We start from the raw sequence: 22390 nt of genomic DNA on the forward strand, positions 1-22390 counted from the left end.
GCAGATCCCGCGGATACCTGCGGAAGGTGAGCGACTTTTCCTTTTCTCTCCGGGAATCTAGTCTGAGCAATCCGGGCTAATTATCTTTGCAGTAAACGTGTTCTATTTGGTGTAGGGTCATTCCCAACAGCAGCTGGAGCTGGGAGGCTTACCATCAAGGGCCAAGAGCGTAAGCCTGCAATGAAGGGGGCTGGGAAACTGGGATAAGCTCTACTTTCAGCAGAGAAGGTTAAAGAGAGGTGACAAACATGCGGGAGGAAAATTACAAAGCTCGGATCAGAACAAGGATGACTTTATAAAATTTTATGAAGTTGTGACAGGAGTAGATAAGGTACATGGTCCTTCCAGGGAAGGGAAGACTAAAACCAAAGGGTGAGGGGGAATTGATTTACCTTGAGAGGGGAAACGAATGAAATAGGACCTTCGTGACAATATTTTCACCTAGAATGTGGTGGCTGTATGGAACGAGTCACTAGAGGAAGTGGTTCAGGCACCTAAAATTAGACATCTGAGGTGGTGCAGGGATAAGGATGGTTTAGAGGAGTATGGGTGGAATGCTGTCAAATGGGTCCTTTTCAAGCAGACACTTTGGTCAGCATTGAAGAGTTAGGGCAAAAGGCTTGTACTCTATAACACGGACTCTTTACAGTGTGAATCATGTCTGCTCTTTCTGTCATTTCTGCAGGATGAAGTCACGTTTAATCCTGTTGCTCGGTTCTCTCTGTGTAACAGTGAACTTCTCTAGGTCACACGGTAAGATCTTTTGTGTCTGTTTTTGAGAAAGAAGGGAGAGTGGCGGGGGGAGGGGTTGGAGAGAGAGAGAGGGGCGGCGAGAGGGGATAAGGAAAGAGATACTGGAGAGGCAGGAGTGGGGGAGTGGTGGAGGAGCAGTGGAGAGAGAAAGAACGAGAAAAGGGTGAGAGAGGCAATAAAATCTGTTTCTATTTGTCTCTATGTTGTGCGAGTGGAATTGCCAAAGGAGGAGTCAAATGTGGTCAAAGGATAATACGGGGGAAAGACCCATGGATAAGGCCATGAGATTGGAACAGAATTAGGCCATTCAGCCCATCGAGTCTGCTCCGCCATTTCATCACGGCCTATTCATTTTCCCTCGCAACCCCATTCTCCCATCTTCTCCCCATAACCTTTCATGCTCTGACTAATGAAAAACAGATCAACATCTGCCTTAAATACAGCCAGTTACCTGGCCTTCACATTCCCCCATGGCAATGAATTCCAATCATTCGTGACCCTCTGGCTAAAGAAATTTCTCCCCATCTCCATTCTAATTGGACGTCCTTCTATTCTAAGGCTGCGCCCTTTGGACCGAGACTCACCCACCATTGGAAACCTCCTCTCCATGTGCACTCTGTCTCGGCCTTTCAACATTTGAAATGTTTCAATGCAAATCCCTCCGTATTCTTTAAGTTGCAGCGCCTACAGGCCAATAGCGTCCTTTCCAAATCAATGTCAACATGACTCTTGCCTTCCTCACCACTGACTGAACGTGCAAGTTAACCTTTAGGAAAACTGTACGTTGACTCACATGTCTCTGCATATATGGAATTTTGAAACTTCCGCCTATTTATAAAATAAAGAGCAAAGTGCATGACCATATACATCCCGACACTGTATTCTATCCACCACTACTTTGCCCATTCTGCCCAAGTTCCTCTGCAGCGTTCTGCTTCCTAAACATTACATGCGCTTTCACCTATCTTTGTGTTGGCTGCAACTTTGGTCACGAGGACATCAATTCCGTCATAAAATTATTGACGCATATGGAGAAAGCAACTGCTCCCAAACACCAACACCTGCGGAACACCACGGGGTCATTGGCAGTCAACCAGAAAAGCCTCATTTTATTCCCATTTTTGCCTCCTGCCAATTGGCCAATGCTCTATGGCAAGTTTCTGCAGACGGGAGGGTAACATATGTAGATGGACGGACACCTAACTGCCCTCAACTGTTCTATTTTAACATAGACGATCATGATTCCGCCCCGGAGAACGTGATCTTTGGAGTCAGGGCGACGCAGTCAACTACCTACGGCAAATATGGAAGCGCAAGCAACGCCATTGATGGGAATCACGACAGTGAATTCAGTCATTCGTCGTGCAGCTGCACCAACAGACAGTGCAATCCCTGGTGGCGTGTGGATCTGCAGAGACACTATCGCATCTACGTGGTTAGCATCACAAACCTAAACAGGAGACACAACAGGCTGAATGGAGCCGAGATCCGGATTGGCGACTCACTGGAGAACAATGGAAACAACAATACCCTGTGAGTCCCTCATCCACATCCACTATACAAAATTATGAGGAGTATAGAGGTTGGGTGGGACTACATGAGTTAAGGGTGAAAGGTGAAAAGTTTAAGGGGAACATGAGGGGAAACTTCTTCGCGAGAGTGTGGAATGAGCTACCAGTACAAGTAGTGTATGCGAACACAATCTCAACGTTTAAGCGAAGTACATGGATAGCAGAGGCATGGAGGGCTATGGTCTCGGTGCAAGTTGATGGAAGTGGGCAGATAAAGTGGCAGTTGAAAACTCTATGCAATATTTTGGATGCAGCCTGATTGAAAAAGCTGCGTCATAATTTCCTGAGTTTTGAACTCAATGCGTCGACTAACAAAGGCAAGCATGCCATAAGCTTTCTTAACCACCCTAACCATTTGTGTAGCCACTTTCAGGTAGGAATGAATTTAGACCCCAAGATCCCTCTGCTCATCAACACTGATCTCTCTTGCTCTTAAAAGTATCCTTTTAATTTGATCTCCCAAGGTCTGGTTAAACATCATCTACTATTGTTCTGCCCATATCAGCAAATGATATATATCTGTCACAAACACGAGAACATCTACAGATGCTGGAAATCCAAAGCAAGATTCATAAAGGACCTCAGCAGGTTAGGCAGCATCTATGGAAAAGGACCCTGATAAGGGGTAGTTGCCCAAAACATGAACTGTTTACTCTTTTCCATGGATGCTGCCTGGCCCGCTGAGTTCCTTCAGCATTTTGTTGTGTGTTTCTTTGTATCCCGCTATATTCTTACCTTATTTGGGAGAAGAGCAATGACATAATGGTACCTGTACTTTTAGACTATAGCCTATGAAAGTCCACAGAGACTAGCCAACGGAATCAAGGTATGACGGTGCCGAATCGATATAAAAAATAAATATAATAGTGGAGTTCAGTGTAGATCAGCGAGAAATCTGAAGACCAGCAATCACAAGGAAGATTGGGGCGGGGGAAGGAGGATCAATATTTTAGCCAATGCGAAATCCATATTTTGGTGTTAAACGTTGTAGCGGGTGTCTGGGGCAGTACTGGTTCAGAAGGAACAACAGCATTCAGAAACGTAAGTTTCTGAATCTATTTCAAGAAAATCCTTCGCATGTGGGCATTTACCTTGATATTGGTTGCATCATCATACGGGATTGCGGGGAGGGGGAGGAATCTCTGCACAGGATTGGAAAAAAAACCTGATGATGGTTGCAAACTCGGTCAGCTCCATCATTGGCATTAGCCTCCCAACTATTGAAAACATCTCAATTCCCTTCGAATTCCATTATTCAAGAAGGGAACCAGGGATAATCCTGGAAACTATAGATGGGTGAGTCTCACGTCAGTGATAGAGGTGCCAGTTGAAAGAATTCTTAGGGGCAGGATTTATGAGCATTTGAAAAACCATGGTCTAATTTGGGAGAGCTAGCATGGGATTATGCGGGCCTAGTCGAGTCTTACTAACTTGATTTAGTATTTTGAGGAAGTGTGAAGGGTGATTGATGAAGATGGAGCTGTGGATGTTGCCTGCATGCATTTTGGAAAGGCGCTTGACAAGCAAACTTATGGGAGGCTCATCGAGAATATTAAGATGCATGAGGACCATGATGAATGGACTGATTGGATTCAGAACTGACTTGCCCATAGAACAGGGAGTGTGGTGGTCGAAATGACTTATTCTTGCTGGAGGTCTCTGATTAGATGTTTTGCAGGGATTTATATTGGGATTTTTGCTGTTTGTGATGTATATAAATGAACTGAATGAAAAATATAGATCGGTGGTTAGTAAGTGTGTAGATGATACAAAGATTGGTGACATCATAGATCGCATAGAATAATGCCAAAGAATAAGTAAATCAGTTCTAGTATTGAATAGATTAAAGATCATGAAAAACAGAAATAATATATAGTAGAAAAGTGAGGTAGTGTTCAAGGGTTCAATGTCCATTTAATCATCCTCAAATGATGTCAGATTCATCTGTCTATAATTTCCTTATGTACGTTAAGAGCCGTTTGTTAAACAGTGGAAGAAGCTTGGCTATCCTCCAATCCCCTAGTATCTCTCCTGTCGGAAAGGATGATTTATATATATCTTCAGGGGCGTCGGAAATTTCTGCACTAGCTTGCCGTAGGGTCAGGGGAACCCAGTGTTGGGCTCTGGAAATTTATCTACCCTGATATGATTCAGGATAGCAAACACCTCCTCCTTTGTAATCGTTACTGGGTCCATGAAATAGATGCCTTTTTGTCTCAATTCTATAGATTCTCTGTCTGTCTATTGAGTACATGAAGATTTAAAATAACATTTAAGATCTCCCCCATCTGTTTTGGCTCCACACAGGGAACACCATTCAACTTCTTTTGGACTAGTTTCGTCCCGTTAAATCCTTTTGTGTTTAACATATCTGTAGTTTCCCTCAGGATTCCTCTTCACTTTGTCTGCTAGAGCAACATTTTGCCTTCCTTTAACCTCCTGAATTACTCTAAATCCCTAAGACTGTTGGTGGTCTGTAATATAGCTCCATTAAGGTGGTCATACCTTTCATATTTCTCAACTCCACACATAACGCCAAAATAGATGCATTCTCCAGTCTGTCCTGACGGAGCACTGCCCTATTATTTTCCCTGACTGATATCGCCACCCCTCCTCCTTTTATCCCTCTCACTCTGTCACGTTTAAAACAACGAAACGCTGGAATATTCTGCTGCCAATCCTGTCCCTCCTGCAACCAACTCTCACTAATGAGTACAATGACATAATTCCAGCTGTTGACCCATGCCCTGAGCTCACCCGCCTGACTTACGATCCTTATTGCATTGAAATTTCCACAGCACAGGACAATAGTGGCACCATGCTCAATCTTTTGATTCCTGACTTTGTCTGAGGTCTAACCAAAATATGGCTCCACTAACTTTTCTGGCACTCCGGTGCCCATTCCTCTGCAACTCTAGTTTAAGCCCCATCGTGCAGCATTTGCAAACCTTCCCACTAGGATTTCAGTCTCCTCCAGTTAAGGTGCAAGCTGTCTCTTTTGTAGGGATCCTACCTTGACTGAATAAAGCCCAATGATCTATAACTCTTATGCCGTCTCTCCGACACCAACCCTTTAATCACATGTTCAACTGTATAATCTTCCTACTTCTGGCCTCATAAGTACGTGGCACTGTTATCAATCCTGAAATCACAATCCTGGAGATCGAGCCCTTTACCTTAGCACTTAACTTCCGGAATTCCCTGTGCAGATCCTCGCCACTCGTCTTTGTCAGGTCATTAGTGCCTACATGGACCACAACCTATGGCAGTTCATCCTCCTACTTTAGAATGCCGAAGATTCGATCGGAAATGTCCCAGACCCTGGCGCACGTGAGGCACATACCATCAGAGAATGTTGTTCTCCCTCACAGAACATCCTTTCCCTTCCCCTAACAAACGAGCCCTGTATCTCCACAGCTGGCTTCTTCACCACCATCTCTTCTGGGTCACAGAGCCAGAGTCAATGCCAAAGACCTGACTGCTGTGACTTTCCTCTGCTAGGAACAGTACTCCCAACAGTATCCAGTGAATTGGATCTCCACAAGGGTTATGGCCACAGGGATACTCATCACTGGCCCCTTAAGCCCTCTCCTCTTCCTGACTGTCACCCAATTTCATGCCTCCTGCACCCTGGGTGTTACTACCTTTCTATATCAATTCAAGTCGAGTCACTTTTATTGTCATTTCAACCATAACTGCTGGTACAGTACATAGTAAAAATGAGACAACATTCTATGTTCTATGTTCTATCGTTCAGCCTTCCGAATGATCCGCAGTTCACCTAGTTTCAGGTCCAATTTCTTAGCGTAATTTGTAAAAATCTGCAGCTGCATGCACTCCTCGCAGTTGTGGTCGCCACGGACACTGGAGGTCTTCCTAACTCTCACAACCCACAAGAGGAATATTCCACTAACCTGCCTAGCATCTCTAGTGTTCCAACTGATCAAACATAATGAAGCAGGGAAGGAATATTCTACCTGCAGCTTTTCATTTTTGCCTTTTCTCACACAAGTCTCTCCTCGCTGAAGTATGAAGAATTAAAGCCACAAGATCTCCACTCTATCTCTGTCCATTCTGACGATAGCAGCTCCATTTGGCCCTGTCTTCCTTTCATTTGTTCTTATTCATGTTACTCCGCTACTTCAGAAGGTTGGGAGGCAGCAGAAAGGAAACTACAGGCCTGTTAGTCTGACTTCAGTGGTTGGGAAGTTGTTGGAATCGATTGCTAGGGATGAGATTACGGTGTACTTGGAAGTGCATGACAAGATAGGCCAAAGCCAGCATGGTTTTTTGAAAGGAAGATCCTGCCTGACAAACCTACTGCAATTCTTTGAGGAAATTTCAAGCAGGGTAGATAAAGGAGATACAGTAGACATGGTGTACTGAGATTTTCAGAAAGACTTTGACAAGGTGCCATACAAAATGCTGCTTAGCAAGATAAAAGTCCATGGAATTACAAGAAGGTTACAAGCATAGGAGCATTGGCTGCTCGGCAGAAAACAGAGTGGGAATAAAGGGATCCTATTCTGGCAGGCTGCCGGTTACCAGTGGAGTTTCACAGGGGTGGGTGTTGGGAACGGTACTTTTTACAATGTATGTCACTGATTTGGACTACAGTATTAAGGGAATTGTGGCTAAGTTAGCAGATGATACAAAGATAGGTGGAGGAGCGGGTAGTGTTGAGGGAACAGAAAACATGCAGAGAGACTTATATACTTTAGGGGAATGGGCAAAGAAGTGGCAAACGAAATACAATGTTGAATTGTGTACGGTCATGCACCTTGGTGGAAGAAATAAATGGGCAGAGTATCATTTAGATGGAGGGAGAATTCTAAATGCAGAGATGGAAACTTGGGAGTCCTTGTGCAGGATACACTAAAGGTTAACTTGCAGGCGGAATCGGTTGTGAAGAAGGCAAATGCAATGTTGGTATTCATTTCTAGAGGTATAGAATATAAGAACAGGGATGTGATGCTGAGGCTCTATAAGGTACTCGTGAGACTACACTTGGAGTAGTGTGTGAAGTTTTAGGCTCCTTATTTTAGAAAGGATAGACTGACATTGGAGAGGGTTCAGAGAAAATTCTTGAGAATGATTCCAGGATTGAAAGGCTCACCATGTGAGGAAAGCCTGGCAGCTCTTGGGATGTATTCCCTGGAGTTCAGGAGAATGAGGGGGGATCTCGTAGAAACATTCCGAATGTTAAAAGGCCTGAACAGATTCAATATAGCAAAGTTATTTCCCATGATGGGGGACTCTCGGAGAAGAGAGCACGACTTCAGAATTGAAGGACATCCTTTTAGAACTGAGATGCAGAGAAATTACTTTAGTCAGAGGGTGGTAAATCTGTGGAATTTGTTGCCACGAGCAGCTGTGGAGGCTAACTCATTGGGTGTATTTAAGGCAAAGTTAGATAGTTTCTTGATTATCCAGGGCATCAAAAGGTATCTGGTGAAAGCAGTGGAGTGGGAATGAAGTGGATGAACCCATGATTGAATGGTGGAGCAGACTCGATGGGCCAAATGGCCTACTTCTGCTCCTATATCTTATAGTCTTATGATCTTAATCAATCCCAAACGCCGACTGGTCGCTTTTCGAAGCTCCACCAAAATAAAAACATTGCCGCGAGTTACTGTCATTTATAGTCGGTGAATGAACCTGAAATACGCTCCGCTCAAGCTTATCTCCCGATTGGTGGCTGATGAAAACTAAAATATAGCGGTCGCGAGTTCCTGCGTTTTATACGCGGTCAGCGACCCTGAGTGAAATCCCTCCTCTCAAGCTTCTGATCTCCCGATTAGTTGCTGGGCAAAGCTCCAAAAACAGCAACCAGATTGATTTTCATGCTGATCGTTTTCACTGAGTTAGCATTTTGGTCCTAACGCAACCCCATGAGTCAGTGAAGCATCTGGCATGGAAACAAACTCTTCCGCCCAAATGCTCTACGCCCACCAAAACTCGGATCTAAATGAGCCGCATTTGGCCTACATTACTCTAAACCTTTCTTGTCCATGTAACTCTCCACGTACGTTTTCAATTTTGTTAATGTACATGCCTTAATGTACATGTCTTCTGAATCACAGCAAGCAGGCAGAGGAGTAAATCGCCGGTTTTTTGGGAAAAAGTTCAGATTTTTTTTTTCAAACTACTTGGGATAAAAGAGGCACGACTGCGCAGGCGCATGACCTCAGAGCGGGGAAGATTTAAAAAGAACACCGCCATATCCAGCGGGCAGCAGAGTGAGAGGGTGCAAAGTGATAGGGCTTTGGCTCAACGGGCTTAGGCGGAAACGGGAAGAGGCTTCCTGCAACGGTTGAGTCTTACAGTTAAGTGGTAGGTTACAGGTTTATCTATTTAGAGCTAACAGTAGCATTAGAGGTATGCATTTAGGATTAGTGTTGTGCCTGGAGTGCCAGATGTGGGGACCTTGGGAGACTCCCAGCCTCCCCCAGGATTACATCTGCTCCAGATGCAATGAGATGAAGCTCCTTAGGGATCGTGAGAGGGATCTGGAGCAACAACTTGATGACCTTCAGCTTATTAGAGAAAGTGAGGAGGTGATCGATAGTACCTATAGAGAAATAGTTGACAGCACATCCATGACAGTTCCCCTCAGAAATCGATATATAGTTCTAGATACTTTTGGAGAGGTTGACCAGACAGAGGAAGACCACAACGAACGGGACTCTGGCACTTTGCCCAGTGCCGTGATCAAGAGAGCAAGGAGAAATGCCGTCGTTATAGGGGATTCCATCGTGAGGGGAACAGACAAGAGATTCTGCGAGCCGGACAAGGATACCCGGATGGTGTGTTGTCTCCCTGGTGCCAGGGTGCGGGATATCTCGGATCGGGTCCAGAGTATTCTGAGAAGAGAGGGCGAGAAACCGGAAGTCTTGGTACATGTTGCTACCAATGACATAGACAGAAAAAGAGAGGAGGTCCTGAAGGAAGAGTACTGGGAGCTAGGAAGAAAGTTAAAAGGCCGGACCTCCAGAGTAATAATCTCAGGATTATTGCCTGAGCCACACGTTAATGATTGTAAGAATAGCAGAATTAAGCAGATGAATGTGTGGCTAAGTAACTGGTGCAGGGGGCAGGGCTTCAAATTCTTCGATCACTGGGGTCTATTTTGGGGAAGGCATGACTTATACAGAAACGATGGGTTACACCTGAACTCAAAGGGTACTAATATCCTGGTGGGATTGTTTAATATAGCTGTTAGGGAGGGTTTAAACTGAGTTGGCAAGGGGAAGGAAACCAGGAAGTTAGGGTCAAGGAAGAGGAAAATAGAAATAAGTCAAGGAAGTCCTACTGTTCAAGAGGATTTAAACTAATGTGGCAGGGGGATGGGAACAAGTGCAGAGAGACAGAGGGGTGTAAAATGAGGGTAGAAGCAAAAAGTAGTAAGGTGAAAAGTGAAAGTGGCAGGCAGGCAAATCCAGGGCAAAAATCAAAAAGGGCCACTTTTCAACATAATTGTATAAGGGCTAAGAGAGTTGTAAAAACAAGCCTGAAGGCTTTGTGTGTCAATGAGAGGAGCATTCGTAACAAGGTGGATGAATTGAATGTGCAGATAGTTATTAATGAATATGATATAGTTGGGATCACAGAGACATGGCTCCAGGGTGACCAAGGATGGGAGCTCAACATCCAGGGATATTCAATATTCAGAAGGGATAGACAGGAAAGAAAAGGAGGTGGGGTAGTCTTGCTGGTTAGAGAGGAGATTGACGCAATAGAAAGGAGGGACATTAGCCTGGAGGATGTGGAATCGATATGGGTAGAGCTGCATAACACTAAGGGGCAGTAAATGCTGGTGGGAGTTGTGTACAGGCCACCTAACAGTAGTAGTGAGGTTGGGGATGGCATTAAACAGGAAATTAGAAATGCGTGCAATAAAGGAACAGTAGTTATAATGGGTGACTTCAATCTACATATAGATTGGGTGAACCAAATTGGTAAGGGTGCTGAGGAAGAGGATTTCTTGGAATGTATGCGGGATGGTTTTCTGAACCAACATGTTGAGGAACCAACTAGAGAGCAGGCCATTCTAGATTGGGTATTGAGCAATGAGGAAGGGTTAGTTAGCAATCTTGTCATGCGAGGCCCCTTGGGTAAGAGTGACCATAATATGGTGGAATTCTTCATTAAGATGGAGAGTGACATAGTTAATTCAGAAACAAAGGTTCTGAACGTAAAGAAGGTAACTTTGAAGGTATGAGACATGAATTAGCTAAGATAGACTGGCAAATGATACTTAAAGGGTTGACAGTGGATATGCAATGGCAAGCATTTAAAGATTGCATGGATGAACTACAACAATTGTTCATCCCAGTCTGGCAAAAGAATAAACCAGGGAAGGTAGTGCACCCGTGGCTGACAAGGGAAATTAGGGATAGTATCCAGTCCAAAGAAGAAACATACAAATTAGCCAGAAAAGGTGGCACACCTGAGGACTGGGAGAAATTCAGAGTCCAGCAGAGGAGGACCAAGGGCTTAATTAGGAAAGGGAAAAAAAGATTATGAGAGAAAGCTGGCAGGGAACATAAAAACTGACTGTAAAAGCTTTTATAGATATGTGAAAAGAAAAAGATTGGTTAAGACAAATGTAGGTTCCTTACAGTCAGAAACAGGTGAACTGATCATGGGGAACAAGGACATGGCAGACCAATTGAATAACTACTTCGGTTCTGTCTTCACCAAGGAGGACATAAATAATTTTCTGGAAATAGTAAGGGACCGAAGGTCTAGTGAGATGGAGGAACTGAGGGAAATACATGTTAGTAGGGAAGTGGTGCTAGGTAAATTGAAGGGATTAAAGGCAGATAAATCCCCAGGGCCAGATGGTCTGCATCCCAGAGTGCTTAAGGAAGTAGCCCAAGAAATAATTGATGCATTAGTGATAATTTTTCAAAACTCTTTAGATTCTGGATTAATTCCTGAGGATTGGAGGGTGGCTAATGTAACCCCACTTTTTAAAAAAGGAGGGAGAGAGAAACCGGGGAATTATAGACCAGTTAGCCTGACATCGGTGGTGGGGAAAATGCTAGAGTCGGTTATCAAAGATGTGATAACAGCACATTTGGAAAGAGGTGAAATCATCGGACACAGCCAGCATGGATTTGTGAAAGGAAAAATCATGTCTGACGAATCTTATAGAATTTTTTGAGGATGTAACTAGTAGAGTGGATAGGGGAGAACCAGTGGATTTTCTAAAGGCTTTTGACAAGGTCCCACACAGGAGATTAGTGTGCAAACTTAAAGCACACGGTATTGGGGGTATGGTATTGATGTGGATAGAGAATTAGTTGGCAGACAGGAAGCAAAGAGTGGGAATAAACGGGACCTTTTCAGAATGGCAGGCAGTGACTAGTGGGGTACCGCAAGGCTCAGTGCTGGAACCCCAGTTGTTTACAATATATATTAATGATTTAGACAAAGGCATTAAATGCAGCATCTCCAAGTTTGCGGATGACAGGAAGCTGGGCGGAGGTGTTAGCTGTGAGGAGGATGCTAAGAGGATGCAGGGTGACTTGGATAGGTTAGGTGAGTGGGCAAATTCATGGCAGATGCAATTTAATGTGGATAAATGTGAGGTTATCCACTTTGGTGGCAAGAACAGGAAAACAGATTATTATCTGAATGGTGGCCGATTAGGAAAAGGGGAAGTGCAACGAGACCTGGGTGTTATTGTACACCAGTCATTGAAGGTGGGCATACAGGTACAGCAGGAGGTGAAAAAGGCAAATGGTATGTTGGCATTCATAGCAAAAGGATTTGAGTACAGGAGCAGGGAGGTTCTACTGCAGTTGTACAAGGCCTTGGTGAGACCATGCCTAGAATATTGTGTGCAGTTTTGGTCCCCTAATCTGAGGAAAGACATTCTTGCCATAGAGGGAGTACAGAGAAGGTTCACCAGATTGATTTCTGGGATGGCAGGACTTTCATATGAAGAAAGACTGGATCGACTGGGCATATACCCGCTGGAATTTAGAAGATTGGGGGGGGGGAATCTTATTGAAACGTATAAAATTCTAAAGGGATTGGACAGGCTAGATGCAGGAAGATTGTTTCCAATGTTGGGGAAGTCCAGAACGAGGGGTCACAGTTTAAGGATAAAGCGGAAGGCTTTTAGGACCGAGATGAGGAGAAACTTCTTCACACAGAGAGTGGTGAATCTGTGGAATTCTCTGCCACAGGAAACAGTTGAGGCCAGTTCATCGGCTATATTTAAAAGGGAGTTAGATATGGCCCTTGTGGCTAAAGGGATCAGGGGGTATGGAGAGAAAGCAGGTACAGGGTTCTTAGTTGGATGATCAGCCATGATCATACTTAATGGCGGTGCAGGCTCGAAGGGCCAAATGGCCTACTCCTGCACCTATTTTCTATGTTTCTATCTTTCTATTAACCACTTCATCTCTCAGCTCTTTCTACTGCATACTCTTAGAGTGGAAAGGGCTACCCCTCGGTTTCCTATTACATTTCTCATCTTTCACATGAAAGCTATGTTCTCTCATTATTGATACACAACTCCTCTGTCTGTGCTTGAAGCAAATACCCCAAACTCTGCAGTTGCTGAGACATTGGGCATAGAACATATAGGCTGCACCATAGTTTAATATCATATACAATTCTGGTCACCACATTTCAGTGCGATTTCAAAAATATTCTGAATGGAACGTTTCTATCATGAGGAGGTTAGGTTTATTTTCGCTGGAACACAGTATTCGCTGGTCACAGATGGCAAAGAGACACAAATTATGAAGGGCATCGATACGGTGGGGGAGATTTAGGGGATCTGAGCAGGAATTTATTTTTTCCGGAGTGTACTAGAATATGGAGCACATTGCCTGATGAATTATGGGAAGTTGACACTCTGCCCACATTAAACGAAGGCAACAGCCCACTTGCACGACAAGATGCAGTGTTGACCTTACAATCTATATCCCTTTAACCCTTGCTTCACATTGTCTATATGTCCTGTATTTACTAACCTTCCCTTCCACTTCCTCATCCAGATCATTTATAAAAGTCAAAAAGAGGAGGGGTCCCAGAACAGATCCCTGCGGAACACCACTGGTCACTGACTTCCATGCACAATACGAATCAGTCACAACCACCCTTTGCCTTCTGTGGACAAGCCAATTCTCAATCCACAAAGCAAGGTCTCCTTAGATCCCATGCCTCTTTACTCTTATCAAATACCTTACTGAAATCCATATACAATACATACACTGCTCTACCTTCATCAATGTGTTTTGTTATATAATCAGAGAATTCAATCAGGCTCATAAGGCACAACCCTCCCTTGAGAAAGCCATGCTGACTACTCGTAATCAGATTATGTCACTCCAGATGCTCATAAATCCTGCCTCTCAGGATTTTCTTCAAAACCCTGCCCACCACTGAAGTAAGACTCACTGGTCTATAGGTTTCTGGGTTATCTCTACTCCCTTTCTTGAACAGGGGAACAACATTTGCAACTCTCCAATCCTTGGTACCTTTCACGTCCCTATTGATGAAGCATAGATAATTGCAAGAGGCTCCATAATCTCCTTCCTCGTATATTCAGTGATATATTCGTCCCGTCCCGGAAACTTACTTAACAATGCTTTTCAAAAGCTCCAGGGCATCCTCTTTCTTAATGTCTCCATGCTCAAGCATTTCAGTGTGCTGGAAGTCATTCCCACAATTGCCAAGGTCCTTTTCCCTGGCGAATAATGAAGCAAAAGTATTCATTAAGTAGCTCTTGAGTAAGCAAGGGTTAAGGGGATATAGATTGTAAGGTCAACACTGCATCTTGTCGTGCAAGTGGGCTGTTGCCTTCGTTTAATGTCTGGCATTGAGTCTGGCCCAGTTATTTAGAAGGGTAGGGAACGGAAGAGGATAGCAGCGGTAGCAGAGGACGCTGTAGTTAGGAGGATAGATAGGCGACTCTGTTGTCTCAAAAAGGATACACAGATGGTAGTCTGCCTCCCATGTGCCAGGGTTAGTGATATTTCTGAACGCCTCCACGATATTCTGAAATGGGAGGCTTGGCACCAGATTGGTACCAATGACATAGGCTGATAAAAGGAGGTGGACCTGATAAAAGAATACAGTGAGTTAGGAAGAAAGCTGAGAAGCAGGACCTCGGGGGTAATAAAGTCAGGATTGCTGACTGTGCCACGCGACAGTGAGTCCAGGAATAGAATGAAGTGGCCAATAAATGCATGGCTCAAGGACTGAAGCAGGGAGCAGCGTTTCAGATTTCGGGATCATTGAGTCCTCTTCTGGTTGGTACAAAAAGGATGGGTTGGGCTTGAATCCGACGGGGACCAATAGCCTGGCAGGGTGATTTCCTAATGCTATTAGGCAAGGTTTAAACTAGATCTGTAGTGGGTGGGAACCGAAGTGAAGGGGCGGAGGATGGAGTGGTTGATGCACAGCTGGAGACAGCTTGTAGGGAGTTTGTGAGGAAGGATAGGCAGATGATAGAACTGTGATACACCCAGCCTTTTGGTTTGAGATGTATCTATTTTAATGCAAGGAATATCATAAACAAGTTGGATGAAGTTAGTGCGTGGATTAATACGTGGAACTATGACATTGTGGCCATTGCAGAGACTTGGCAGAAATGGCTGCTGAGTGTGCCACACCTTAGATGTTGCTAAAAGGAAGGGGAGAGGGGCAAACGAGGTGGGGGCATGGCATTGCTCTTCAGGGATAATGTCACAGCTGCAGAAAAGGAGGAAGTCTTGGAGGGATTGTCTACTGAGTCGGCGTGGGTGGTAGCCATCAGGGAGGCTGGAAGTCGCCCGGATATCCCACATCTGACACCCAGAGCAGAAAACTGGCCATGAAGTTATACCTATTATTCTTACATCGGAGGAGAAAGGAGATATGAAAGTAACTTACACCCTTGCCTCGCCTAGGCCCATCCACACCGAAGACCAGACGAGACAAAGCCCTAATACTATGACTCAAGCTCCTTCTACGACCGATCTGCAAGATAATGTCTCCCTTTTGGTCCCAGAGCCTTCTCAGCGGCCTTGCGCAGTGACAAGCTACTGCGCCTGCGCTCTTCTCCCAACCGAATGTTACGTGCCTAAAGCTGCTAAATGAGATGAGTGTAAATGTGTACGATGTCCCCCAGATATGTTGGCCAAGGACTACTTTGCGGCATTCAGGAGCGACAGGGCGATGGAATAGGACTAGCATTGGGAGGATACTGGGAGATGGATAGTCCAGTCCCACCAAATTTCTCAAGGTGTTATGTGAGTTAAGGACGCCGTTTATGCTGTTACTGGTCTTCTGTCATTCCAGAACTCCTGCAGTCTCTAGCTCATCAGTCATCATGCAGTCTTTTTCCTCTTTATCTCTCTCTCAGCTGTGCAAAGATCAACTACATTCCGGCAGGACAGACTGCCAACTTTTACTGCGAGCCCGCTGGTGTCCACGGTCGGTATTTGAACATCTTTCTGCCGAGGTGTAGGTCTTATCTCACGCTGTGCGAGGTGGAGGCATTCGGAGCCCACGATCCACATTGATGTAACTTCTGATGTGAGTACGATCTACCACTGCCTTTACCCTCCTGCACGGCAACCGCTCCACTCCCTTTATATCTTCACTTTACTTCATTCTACCATTCCATAAACTCTCTCCCTTTCCCCTCCCTGCACTAATGGCACTTCAATCTGAGGTGTTGTGAGGAGACGACGATGATGACTGATGAGGGTACGGCAGTGTATGTTGTCAAGATGGGCTTTGCTAAGGCTATTTATAAGGTCCTCATGGTAAACTGATCCAGAAGATTAAGGTGAACCATATACATAGATATTGCTAGATTCGGTTCAAAGCGGCAAGGCCTCAGATGACTGAATAGTGGTGGAGTGATGTGATTCTGACTGGAGATGTGTGACCAGTGGCATTCCTGCAGGGATCACTACTGAGGTCTGTCTTGCTTTTGATATGTTAAAATTACTGGATAAAAATATACGTCAACCGATTAGTAAGTTTGTAGATAACTCACATAATTTGCGGTGTTGTGGATAGGGAATAAACTTGTCAAATCATACAGCAGGACATGCAGTAGAGCAGTCAGAGACATGGACAGTAAAATAACAGATGGAATTCAATCCAAAGTCGTGTTCAGTTTTGCGCTTTGGGTGCTCTAATGTAGGATGAAAATATACAACAAATGGCAGGAAATAATAAACACAAGAATATCTGCAGATGCTGGGAATCGCGAGCATCAGTAACAAAATGCAAGATTAACTCAGCAAGCCAGGCAGTATCTATGGAGAGGAATATACAATCGACGCTTCATGCAGAGACGCTTCATCAGGAAAGGAAAGGTAGGGAGTAAAAGCCTGAGTTCTGAGGAGCATTAATGTACAGATGGATCTTACGGTTCAAACCCACAGATCCCTGAAATTGCCAACTCAAGTGGAGAGGGCGGTAAATACGGCATGTACTTCATCAGTAAGGGTGCTGAGTATACAAAAAATGACTGAGGCACATTGAAAGTCGTGACAGCAATCAAGTCTCACCATTGCAGGAAGCACGTGGAGGCTGGCAGAGGGTGTAGACAAACTTCACCAGGATATTGTCTTAATCAGAACGTATAGAAGCGAAGACTGACGGGACAACCCCCCACCCACACTCAACCCCCGAGCCACTTATATTCCCAGTCAACAAGATGAGCATCAGGTGCAAATGCTTGAGTCCAAGCCAAAACAAGGGACAGTTGGAGGACCCGGAGTCCGGAGTCCGGAGTCCACGGACCGGACCGGACCGTGACACTTCCCTCTCCTGACTGTTACCCACTTATCTGTCTCCTGAGTCCCTGGAGTGACTACCTGCCCATAGCCTCGGTGTCTACCTGCCCATCGCCCCAGTGTGACTACTTGCCTTTTGCCTATGTGCTTTCACCCTCTGACCTGAGGAAACATTTTTTTTCACAATAGAGGAATCTGTATACTTGATGCTGGAGCCTCTGGCCCCTGATGCACATAGACAACAAATCTAGTCCCTTCTCATAACTGAAGCCTTCTGATGAATCCCCTTTGTATCAGGTAAAATTTTGATGAATATCGTATTCGATGTCTCGTGCAATGAGATGCTTCCTGTAACATGCTGATCAGAATTACACATAGTACTATAGCTCTGATCTAATCAATGTCTTATAAAGTTGTAGCAAGACACCATATTTGTGCCATAGCTACTGAAGACCGATATCCTATAGCCAAAAACGAGAAAATCTGCAGATGCTGGAAATCCGACCACCACACACAAAATACTGGAGGAACTCAGCAGGTCAGGTAGCATCTATGGGGAAAAAAAGCACAGTTGATGTTTCAGGACGTTACTGATACCCTTCAGCAGGACTGGCGAGAAAAGAAAGCTGAGGAGTATATTTAAAGGGTGGAGGGAGGGGAGAGAGAATCACCGAGTGATAGGTGAAGGAGGAATGAGCTGGGAAGTTGATTGGTGCAAGAGACAGAAAGCCATGGAAGAAAGGGAAGAAGGGGAAGCGACACCAGAGGGAGACGATGGGCGGGCAAGGAGTGAGGGAAATGGGGATGGAAAATGGTGAGGTGGGGAGCATTACTGGAATTTTGAGAAATCGACGTTCATGCCATCAGGTTGGTGGCTATACAAACGGAATATAAGGTGTTGTTCCTCCAACCTAAGCGTGGCCTCATCACGACAGTAGAGGAGGCCATGGATGGCATATAGGAATTGGAATGGAAAGTGGAAAGTGGGTACTGGGAGATCCCACTTTTTCCAGCAGACAAAGCATAGATCCTCATCCAAGCGGTCTCCCAATCTACGTCGAGTCTCAGCGATATACAGGAGGCCACACCGGGAGCACCGAGCATGGTAAATGACCACAACAGACTTGCAGGTGAAGTGTCACTTCACCTGGAAGGAATGCTTAGGGCCCCGAATGGTAGTGAGGGAGGAAGTGAAGGGAGCAGGCTTTTTCTCCAGTCCTGCCGAAGGGTTTCAGCCTGAACCATCGACTGTACTTTTTTCCATAGATGCTGCCTGGCCTGCTGAGTTCCTCCAGCGTTTTGTGTGTGTTTATCCTATATCGATTCATCTGCCTACCTGCCACCGTTATGGATGCTTTCACAATGATCCACTTTTTTTCAGTACTTCCAGGATCCTAAGTTTTTTTTCCCCCAATATGTGATGGTGCTGGTGAATCGGAATCAGAATCGGGTTTATTATCACGGCATGTGACATGAAATTTATTAATTTAGCAGCAGCAGTTCAATGCAATACATAATCTAGCAGAGAGAGATAAAAAAATAATAAAACATAATAAATAAACAAGTAAATCAATTACATATTTTGAATAGATTATTAAAAATGTGCAAAAACAGAAATACTGTTTATTAAAATAATGAGGTAGTGTCTAAAGCTTCAATGCCCATTTAGGAATCGGATGGTAGAGGGGAAGAAGCTGTTCCTGAATCGCTGAGTGTGTGTCTTCAGGCTTCTGTACCTCCTCCCTGATGGTAACAGAGAGAAAAGGGCATGCCCTGGGTGCTGGAGGTCCGTAATAATGGACGCTGCCTTTCTGAGACACCGCTCCCTAAAGATGTCCTGGGTACTTTGTAGGCTAGTCCCAAGATGGAGCTGACAAGATTTACAACCCTCAGCAGCTTCTTTCGGTCAGCGACAACGTGTTGATGGCCAATAAAACAAAGAAAGCAACTAAATACTTTGTTACTCAGTTTTTTTTTCTGGTAACCGATGGCAACAAGCAGACGTCTGTGGCTTCTCTGTCGGAATTGAGCTGTACAATCTGGCATTTTTACTGTGTGAGCTGGGGTCTCGGAGGGGCGGGACGGTTGCAGCATGTCTGGGCCGGAGTCCCCTGAGCAAGTGGATGGGGCGGAACCGAGTCGAGGATAGATTCGAGGTTTCATCGCTTTAAGAGCACAGCCGAATTGCAAGGATCGGATTCTGGCCGAATCAAGGCAGTAGATCCCGAGCCTAAGACCGAGAGCGAACAGTCTACCAAGGTCTGGACGATTTAAGCACCGGGCTAGATTGAAATTATAGGCTGTCGAGATCGGAGACGAGGAATAGGCTACTTCGCGGGGTTTGCCCATCCCTGTGCTGGACTGGGGTTGTGGCTTACAAATAGTGGACTTCTGGATCTCAAATTGTGATCTTCAGTTCTGAATGCCGTTTGCTTGTTTTAATGTTTGCACAGTCTCTCTCTCTCTCTCTCCCTCTCCCTCTCCATCCCTCCCTCCCTCCCCCCATTAGGTGTTTGATGATAATCCTTTGCTTTTAATGAACTCTATTGGGGTTCTTTGTTTCGTGGTTGCCTATAAGGAAACGAATCTTAACGTTGGATAAAGAATACATACTTTGACAATAAATGTACTTTGAAATTTGAGCCTTGTAAATTTTTCAGGATTACTTTCACCTGCCTTTGTTCTGCCCAAGTGATCAATATCGTCCTGTGGCCTGACTGCCTATAATGTCAATAATTTCATTCGTCAATATCATGTCGGAGAAATTATTAATAATATCTCCACATTCGGGTCTAAATTGTTAATATATTGAACAAACTGACCACCGGCTTTAGACCATAACGGCAACTCTTCACTATCGCCCTCTCTCTTATAACCAAGCCAGCCGCGGTGCAAATGCAGTAATTATAAAGGCTCCAAATAATTTGGAACGAACTTCCTAATGAAATGTCATCATAGTATCGAACAGAGAAGAGTCCAACACCGGAACAGGCCGTTCGGCCGACAATATTTTTCCAAACCAGCTAAACGGAAAATCGAAAGTACCCAAACACGAATCCCTCCTACCTACACCATGTCCATATACCCTCATCTCCATTACATCCATTGTCCTACCCAAATGTATCTTAAAAGCTTCTGATGTATTCGACTCCACCACCATACAGGAAGCGCATTCTGCAACTCTCTGAATAAAAGTCGTACCCCTCAAATCCCCACCGCCTTTCACCTTCAAGGAAAACCCCCCAGTATTAGATATTTTAAACCTGGATGAGACATTTCCGAGAATGTCTAATGGCTAATTTGTCCTGACAAAGCAGGACGCCCCTTCTTTACAGCAATCGGGTTGGGTCTGACCTGACCAACCACTGTTTTCCGTCATGGCCCCCAGGTTGTAGTCACAGCCGTCTCCCTATGTTACTCGAGAAAGTCCGCTATTAACTGTGCTTCTCATTCTAGAATCCGACGCTTCCGGCTTCTGCAAGGGACCCAGATAGAGATGGATCCAGCTCCATGTCCCGAACGATGTGGGCCCAACTAAAGCTTCAAGCAGCACTTTTCACAGCAAGCCTCTCTCTCCCTATTTTGTAGCTCAGCCTGGAATGAAGAACAACAGCTGGTGGTGGTGTGTGTATAGAAAGCATGTCACCAGAGAACCAACCGGCAGGAGGGCAACTTCGAAGCCTTTGTGAGGGGCCGATGTGTGGTGAACTACATATACCTGTCTGGACAGGCCCCCCCCCCCCCCCCGCTGACTGCTCCTGTGGCTCCTCCCACGGACCCCGGTATAAAGGCGATTGGAGACACAGCCCTGCCCTCAGTCTCCAGGATGTAGTATGGTGGTCAATTGCTGCTTGTTCTTTCTTCCAGCCAATAAAAGCCTATATCTCGCCTCACGTCTCCAAGAGTTATTGATGTTGCATCACGATGTCCGTCGTCCAGTTCACCGTCCGCTGCCTGCGCTGGTCTTCCCTCACTCTGATCGTATGTGTTAATCACACTCTATGGCAATTCTGTCAAATTAAATCAGAGAAACGGCTTCTGCAAACCCTCCCTGTCTTGAGTCCATCTTTCCTTGTGTACTATTCACAAAAACTTAACAGACCCGTGCAACAGCTGGGTAGGAACACAAGCAAGTGATGCAGATCCTTCATAAGACATTGTCACATCGCAGTTAGTGTGTAGAGTTGTGGGCCTCCTATCTAAGAAATGATGCGCTGGCATTGGAGAGGGTCCACAGAAAGGTTATGAGAATGATCCCGGAAGCGTCTGATGGCTATCTGCCTGTACTATGTATCGAATTCTGCAAGGAAGGCCTAGATAGATAGATAGGACGTGGAGTGGTTGTTCCCTGTCGTCAGGAAAACAAAGAGAAAGGCGCACAGCCTCAAAATGCAAGGATAACCCTTTAGAACAGAGATGAAGAGGAATTTCGTTATTTCATTTCATAATTTCATTAGAGGTGGAATTCTTTGCCACAGACATCCATAAATGCCATATCTTTGAGGTTATTTAGAAAGAACGGGTGATAAGTTCTTGATAAGTAAAAGCGCCAAAGGTAACCTTGGAGAAAACAGGAGAATGGGATTGAGAGGGATAATAACTTAGCCATGATGAAATGTCGGAGCAGCATCTATAGACATAATTATGCTCCTCTATCTTATGCTCTTATGGTCTATCAGGAAGTGAGCTGATGTATCATAGAGCCTTCAATGGTGCAATATAGGAATGGACAGGTTGGTTCAACTCAATATTGTCTTCAACTCAATGCTAAATTAAACTAGATTCAAGGTTTTTGAAGGAGGCAGACACAACCCGGTTATCTTTTGGTAGTTGTCCGTCCAGTCTGACGATGACTGGAAACCTGGGCGGGAGAGATTGCATTATCATGGAAAAACAATTGTACTGGGGCAGTTACACTCTCTTAGCTTCGGAAGTCCGAGACCAGTGCTACGTACAAGAGACACAAACTTGACTCCTCCTCAGTTTCACTGAATGACAATGACATCATCTGTGCCTCGTCATGCCCTTCACTCGCCAGGGAGGTTACCACCTATCCTGGCTGTTGGATCTATCTGTGGATCTCACCCGCCCGATGCGCCGGAGCTGACTTTGCACGCTAGGATAGATATCCCTCTAACTCACCGGGATTTGAGGCGACCGGCTAAACTCACCTGGTTTCTCCCGCCTGTCGAAGCACTGCCCGCTGTCGCATGCAAGCAGCTCTGGTGGGAGCTGACTGTCTGGTGGGGGCCAAAGGTGAGTGGGCTGCCCAGAATGGACACGATGAGCCCCTTCGTCGGAGGTGCT

General features: G+C 45.1%; 1 protein-coding gene across 1 annotated transcript in view; it reads left to right on the forward strand.

Annotated features, from left to right (window-relative positions):
* The window catches only part of LOC140732552 (uncharacterized), a 99933-nt gene extending 78961 nt beyond the window's left edge, over nucleotides 1–20972 (forward strand). Inside the window, exons 5-8 of the mRNA XM_073055321.1 lie at nucleotides 686–753; nucleotides 1986–2286; nucleotides 15694–15866; nucleotides 20540–20972. Of these exons, the coding sequence (XP_072911422.1) occupies nucleotides 686–753; nucleotides 1986–2286; nucleotides 15694–15853 (529 nt within the window). The 3' untranslated portion in view covers nucleotides 15854–15866; nucleotides 20540–20972. The remainder of the gene's footprint in view (nucleotides 1–685; nucleotides 754–1985; nucleotides 2287–15693; nucleotides 15867–20539) is intronic.
* Nucleotides 20973–22390: the final 1418 nt, after the last annotated feature.

This window comes from Hemitrygon akajei, chromosome 8 (assembly GCF_048418815.1).
Source record: "Hemitrygon akajei chromosome 8, sHemAka1.3, whole genome shotgun sequence".
Taxonomy (NCBI): domain Eukaryota; kingdom Metazoa; phylum Chordata; class Chondrichthyes; order Myliobatiformes; family Dasyatidae; genus Hemitrygon; species Hemitrygon akajei.